At 36.0% G+C, this 6,829-nt stretch overlaps 1 protein-coding gene across 2 annotated transcripts; it reads right to left on the reverse strand.

The window, feature by feature from the left end:
* Positions 1 to 472: 472 nt before the first annotated feature.
* Positions 473 to 5,263, reverse strand: LOG3 (lysine decarboxylase family protein). Of its 2 annotated transcripts, none has more exons than XM_086246241.1 (7): positions 4,972 to 5,263; positions 4,047 to 4,144; positions 3,857 to 3,887; positions 2,994 to 3,093; positions 1,278 to 1,348; positions 1,008 to 1,151; positions 473 to 838 (listed from the first exon to the last, which is right to left on the reverse strand). In XM_086246241.1, the coding sequence occupies exons 1-7, from the start codon at positions 5,092 to 5,094 to the stop codon at positions 746 to 748; spliced, it is 660 nt and encodes a 219-aa protein (XP_086102367.1). In that variant the 5' UTR covers positions 5,095 to 5,263; the 3' UTR covers positions 473 to 745. The 2 variants fall into 2 exon arrangements, with proteins under 2 accessions (XP_086102367.1, XP_086102368.1); XM_086246242.1 differs by lacking the exon at positions 4,972 to 5,263 and adding an exon at positions 4,233 to 4,450.
* Positions 5,264 to 6,829: the final 1,566 nt, after the last annotated feature.

The raw sequence follows: 6,829 nt of genomic DNA on the forward strand, positions 1-6,829 counted from the left end.
ACATTTCAGATTCCTATGTTCATCCATAGGCCATACTGCCATAGCACATGTCTTTGTCCCATTTGTTGGACGGCAAAGGGCACCAGTCCTCTCTTCTCAAAATAGGCCCCCTCCATTGCCACTTCCAATCAACATTACTTCTCTTTTGGAATTGTTGGTGCCTGGTGGGTTGGTTGGCTTTGGCCCCCTCTGTTGGCCATGGCTTCCAACATTAACAGAAAGCATAACTTGAAAAGGTGGGCTTAAATATGTCTGCAACAACAATTGTCCCCTCTTTCTCTCTTGGTTAATTGTCCCTCGAATTGGACCCATTGGTTCTATATTTCCAACCACATCTCAATGCATTGTCAAGCATTTCATTAGTCCATTTACTTGGTGTGATTTGATTCCATAGAAGTGATAAGACACAACAAAGGGGAAACAGAGCATATGTGCTGGCACACATTTGATTTGGCTACAAAACAAAAAGAAATAAGGTATAAACTAGTTAACAATTAATAGGGAAAATTCACAAGACTCTAGTACTTAGTTACTTACAAGTTACAACTTAAGAAGGGGAAGAAAATTTCCACAAAAAGGAATGTTGAAGCTTGACATAGTGAGGTCAATTGCAATAATTTACAAAAATAAATAAAAAGAAAAGAGGAAAGAAATTCCCCATATCAGAAATTTAGAGTTCTACAAATTAGCTTCTTCAACTTCCAAAATTCCAACAGCAATTGCGTTAATGTGTTGCAAGCCCATATCATCTAGAGATGTCATATTCTTGTGTGTAGCCAAGCTGCTCCATCTCCCAATTCAACTTTGAAGCAACTCTCTCATGACATGGGACATAATCCTATCACCATAAGAAACTAAACATCAAACAAAATTTTCATCCAAGACATTAATTATCAATCAACAACAATAGAGGTTAATGCACTAATGTTGCATTTGGATATATAGATTTAAAATGAAGGGTTTTAATTTTTCATAGAGAAAAAAAATCAAACAATGTTTAAGATTACCTCCAATTTCTTCACCAACTCCCTTGCTGTTGGAGCTGATATAATTATGTGGCGTGCACTGGGGCTAATAAATCCCTCTTCCACAGCTTTATCAATAAATGATAGCAAGGAATTGTAGTATCCATCAACATTCAGCAATCCCACCTACAGACAAAAAAGAAAAAGAAAAAAGAACCAAGAAAAGGTGGTTTAAGCCCAAAAAGTTCATCACTCATGAGTTTTACCATCAAGATGGTTATAAACTTATAATAATGCAGAAAAATGAATTACCGGTTTGTCATGAATTCCAAGTTGAGCCCATGTTATCACTTCAAGTAACTCTTCCAGAGTTCCATAACCACCTGCATGTAAAATCCAATTAAGTTTTTGCATTCCAGAGTTACAGTCCAAGCTTCATGGGTCTTGCATTTGAATAATTAAGTGATCCTTATGTACAATATGTTGCATTATTTTAGATGCCTACTTTGATTGCAGAGAGAGGAAAAACAAGACAACTAGTAGTGAAGGTACTCTGGGACTAAGGACAAGGATTATGCTATTAATCATTAATTTCTCTGATCCATGGAAAAGGAGGGAAAGACCACTGATATCTTGGTCTAAAAAGGAAAAACAGACTCATTAATACTGTCAGCTACTTCTGCTCATTTGAACTTTGGTGCAAATTGCAATGTCCTTTGACTACAGAATATTAAAAAGTTTCAACTCTTAATACATATCTGTTTGATGATGGCCATGTTCTTTGTCACTTTGTGACATGCACCCATGATTATTTACATGACCATTTAATCCAAGCAGGCCATAATGGGTCTCATATTATAGAGGGTGTTTTAATTTTTTGTGCTCTCTTTTTCTTTTGGGTTGGAAGAATTCAATTCTTCAACAGAACCATTACAGGAAGATGACTGTTTTGCCCCTGCATTTCCTCCCCTATCATACTACCATGTTTAAAACTCTGGATGATATACATGGAGTTTTTGAAAGAGGTCAGCATCATTCCCTGTCAGGTGCAGGTGCTAGTTGGCAAAACTATTTGGTGAAAGTGAGCCGATGCTATCCTTTTCTCCATAAGCAGGTGCAGTCACATTACAGGCTACAAGACTAAATTTGGGAAAAGAGTATATTAACCACAGAAAACAGGGCTCAGAAGCTCTAATATTCAGTGTAAGATGTTGATGGGTCATGGACTGAAATTTGAAGGGTTGCTCTGTAATCATGATGGGTCTTGGGGTTTGTGAATGAAAGAGGGTTGAGAAAGTTGTCATGATTTAGAATTCACACAATCGCAATCACAGCATCATCAAATATCAATGCATTTATGATTTATACCATCACAAAAAATAACAGCCACAGCAGCAAAATATCAAGATATTTTGACTTAATCTAGACAAATTCTTCCTCACTCCCTTTGTGCATTGCTTCTAGGCTTCAACATTTAGTCATATACTCATTTCAAGGCATCAGCTCAAGCATTCAAAATCTAATTAACAAAAGCGTTTCTAGAGGTAAATTAGCTATAAGGATTGCCATAAAAAACAAAAATATGGGATGGTTTTAATTAAGATTCAAGTCTCAACTGTCCAGAGGCATAATTAAGTTATGCACTCTGTTGTGGTTTGTGGTTTTGTCTCACTCACTGATCTTTCGATTTTAGTTTATTGGGTTTGGAGAAATTACAGATCAAACACAGGAAAGGGACTTGGGAATGCTCACAAAATCAAACTATGGAATATGGTCAGTCTTACATGCTAGAATTAGTAAAATAAAAATATATTTTTTTTTATTTGTTCAAGAATTCTGGTGCAAGTGAACACTGTGCAGGTAGGCTTTGAGGGAGAGGGAGAGGGAGAGGGAGAGGGAGAGGGAGAGGGAGAGGGAGAGGAAGAGGGAGAGAGAGAGAGTTGTGCAGGCTTATAGCCTTATACTAACCAGGTAAGGCAAAGAGGGAGAGAGAGAGAGAGTTGTGCAGGCTTATAGCCTTATACTAACCAGGTAAGGCAATAAAGGCATCTGAATGCTTAGCCATCTCTGCCTTCCTTTGGTGCATGTCTGCAACTGCCTTCACTTCCCCCACTGTTTCACCAGTTAACTGCAAAATGGTACAGATGCACAGAAAAAAAATTAAACAAATTGAAATCTGGAGAGAGAGAGAGAGAGAGAGAGAGAGAGAGAGAGAGAGAGAAATTTGGAGCTTTGTGCAGCAAAGCAATGATGAGTTTGCAGAAATGATGAACTTAATACAAATTTTTCAACCCAGCTCTTCCCCAGCCACTAATTTTAGAGCTCACCACATGGCAAAATAAACAAAGTTCGATGAATAGAAAAAGCCAAGACAGAAAAACACAAGAAGAAGAATGCTTTATATCTCGAGTGATCATATAAAACAGATATAAAGAAAAAGAAATCAGAGACACCACCAGAGACCCAGAAATGTACATAATAGTGGGGTAGTGCCAAGTACTCAAGTGACATGGATAAGCCTCCCAAGCATCCATTGAAGGAACAGAAATCTAGAGAGCCAAACAGTAAATAACAAAAAGAAAAAAAGAGCAAGAAACAAAGAACAAAATAAAGAGCAAAAAGGAGAAAAATAAAATCAATAAAAAAAGTAGCTTCAAGTGGTCACATCATCCCCACCCCCACTCCCAGAAATAAAAAACAAACAGAAGATTGAAAAGAAAGAAAGAGGTAGACAAGAATTAAACATGAATCTAAATCCCAATAACTGTGATACATATATATAGATACATACATATGTGTATAAGTTTCACACATAAAATAAACTAGAATTATAATTTTTTTCTTTCCAACCGGAAAAGTTCAAGGACTTTATCTGGGCATAGGAAACATACCTCTCGAGGCATGAGCGTCTTGGGAATAACTCTGCAGAGAGACAATAACATGACAAAATCAGTTGCAATGGACAAGAAAACCAAACATAACAAGAGTCTCAACTCACTTATTGTTTCTTAATCACTTTGTTTGTCAGTTTATTTAATTCCTTTGTCATCTGAGATTTGATAATTAGGAGCAAAAACATACCCAATAACATGCCGACCACCATCATGAACTGCTTGGGAAACCAAACCCATTAGGCCTATGCTGCCTCCTCCATAAACCAGATCAATGTTCCTCGAAACCTTCAAGAAAACAAAGTAAAGTCATCAGCAAGACTAAAAGTGAATAAAGTATGAGATATGTGAGGTGGGTACTGGCTCGAAATTGTACTTTTCAAGAAGTCAAGAACTCATTTGGGAACACACTACTCAGAGTACATTCAAAAAATTGAGAATGGCAGAAAGAAAATAAAAAATCTTCAATGCTCATACAACATATCAGTACGTATTAGCTCACAAACTTCTTATCTTTATATTTAAATGAGGAGAGATACAAATGCACAAATAAAAAAAAAATGTGGAAGTAATAAATAGAGCATGTAATGCAAAAGTGGAATCTTTTTCCATCTCTAAGTGGGTTTATTTAGTGTTGCTGAGTTTTCTGATAATGACAGAGAGAGAAAGAGCATTAACCAAAGAAAAGAGAGAGAGAGAGAGAGAGAGAGAGAGAGAGAGAGAGCACATTTTCATGCATTCTGCTAGAGACAAACTTAATAAAGAAAAAAGTTTGAGCTTCAAGGAATTAAATCTTAATTAGCAAAAAAATGTAAAAATCCCATGAACCAAGCGACAAACAAGTTACAATCATAATGTGCTTGCCCCAAAAAATAGAACAAGTTAACATAAAAAGGCAACAAACATAAACAAGATGAAGTTTGAGCAAAACCCATCTGACATAAACAAGAAACAAAAAGAAAAAGATGGTCACAATCAATCTCCGCCAAAACCAAGGAGATAAAAATTGAAAATTTCTCAAGAACCCAAGTTTTAAAAACCTCAAGCAACATAACAGAACCCCAAAACAACAAAAAAACAAAACTGTATTTCAAAGAGCACCATTCTATATATACCAGTTCCTTGCCAAGCTCAATGGCAGCATCTTGGTAACTACTCTTCTTGCCTTGGCTACTCCCACAAAACACACAAATCCTCCTAAACTTTGATTGCTTATTCATTTCACTCTCAATCTCCATTTCTCTCAATCAGTCACTCACTCACCTGTTTTTTTGTGCTGCTAACAAAATCAAACACCCCTCTGTAATAATACAAGAATCTCCCTCTTTCGTTCTCTGTCTCTTTGCTTCCTAACCTATGTGTCACAGAAAAATTCGAGTACCAAGTAGACACAAAGCGCTTTATAGCTTGACCACTACAAAGCTTCTCTTTGGTGGTGCGTTCTCCACATGCGTATTTATAAACCCCTCACACGTGAGGACACACCTTAGCAAGCTTGCACACCCAAAATTCACACACATACAATACAACAACTACAAGCATTGGCACGCGTGGACCACTTTGTTTGATTTGTTTTGTTTCCCTCCCCTTATTTTCTTTCATTTTTTAGTCTCCCCCTTGCTGTTTTTGTACCATTTGGCATCATAAATAAAACAAAAGCATAAATAAGTTGTCCATTTATTGTGAAATATACATTATATGTATATGTATTTGTTTGTATAACACTTGAAGTTAATAGAAAGAAGGAGAAGGCTAAGAGATTGGTTAATAAACAACTTGTTTAAGAAAAATACAACAAGTTACCTATTGCAATTGTTTCTTTGAGACATTTTATCAAATACTTTGTCTTGGCTTTAAAAAGTTCTAAATAAATAAATTGAGTTGTTAGAACAATTTAATGTCGAAAATTTTGTTGCGTGAAAATGATAGACCCCACTTACTCCAACATAGATTTGAAAAGTCCACATATAATAATGTCATTTATGTCACATTCTAATTTCAATTGGGCAAAGATGCAAAGATATTGAAGAATAACAAGAAGCTAACTTATAAGTCGTTCACTAGTGTTGGCTTAAAGTATATATTAGCATTTTCTCTTTATTTATCAATAATCTAGCTAGCCCCTTTTTGTTTATTCATCCTAGATTTGCAACTTTAGAAATCCAGACAAACCCCCATTTTTACCCATTTTTAAAAAACTTGAAAAAGGCCAAAAATGGACAGTCCCATAGGGGTGTATTTATTTAAATCTCCCAAGATGGGCATCACTGACTGAATAATAGTTTTCAAATACGACATTTGTTTAACATTTGCATATTTATGTGAGGAACAGAGCAAGTATGGGTAATATCAGAGGAGTGAGATAGAAGGTGGTGTGCTATGGACTTATGGAGCACTGTGCATATATATATATATGGATGATTGAATAAAACATAGGTGGGTTATGAGGCATCAACTTGTGCCCCCATCCACCCTCCCTCACTCGACACACTTGTTGTATGCATAGGAAACATTTCATTTTTATTTCACGCGCCCCTTCACCCCCTTCCCTTTCCCCATATCCACCACTCCTTCACCTTCACTTCTCCAAGCATGCTGTCCCCAACACATCATCTATGCTCCTCACTAATGGCATCAATTGTCCTTTCTCTCTCTCTCTTCTCTTCTCCTCCTCCAAAAACCCAATTTCTATATTCCTTCTAAATCAATTCTATATGATTATTATGAGACAGCCATTAAATTTTAAAAATTTAAGTTGTTCGGATAAGTATATTAAGCTAACACTCTTCTTCACGTACAGTTTAATCTATACATATGTATTAAGTGAGAAATGTATATTGAAGGTTTCAAACTCAGAATATCCAAGAATAAGAGCTTTAATATCATATTAGACAACAATTTAATCCCGTACAAGCTATTTGAGAAAGAGTGTATATCAAACTACCAACTACCCATTTGCTAATTGGGTAATAT

This window comes from Dryas octopetala, chromosome 6 (assembly GCF_963921425.1).
Source record: "Dryas octopetala chromosome 6, drDryOcto1.1, whole genome shotgun sequence".
Lineage (NCBI taxonomy): Eukaryota > Viridiplantae > Streptophyta > Magnoliopsida > Rosales > Rosaceae > Dryas > Dryas octopetala.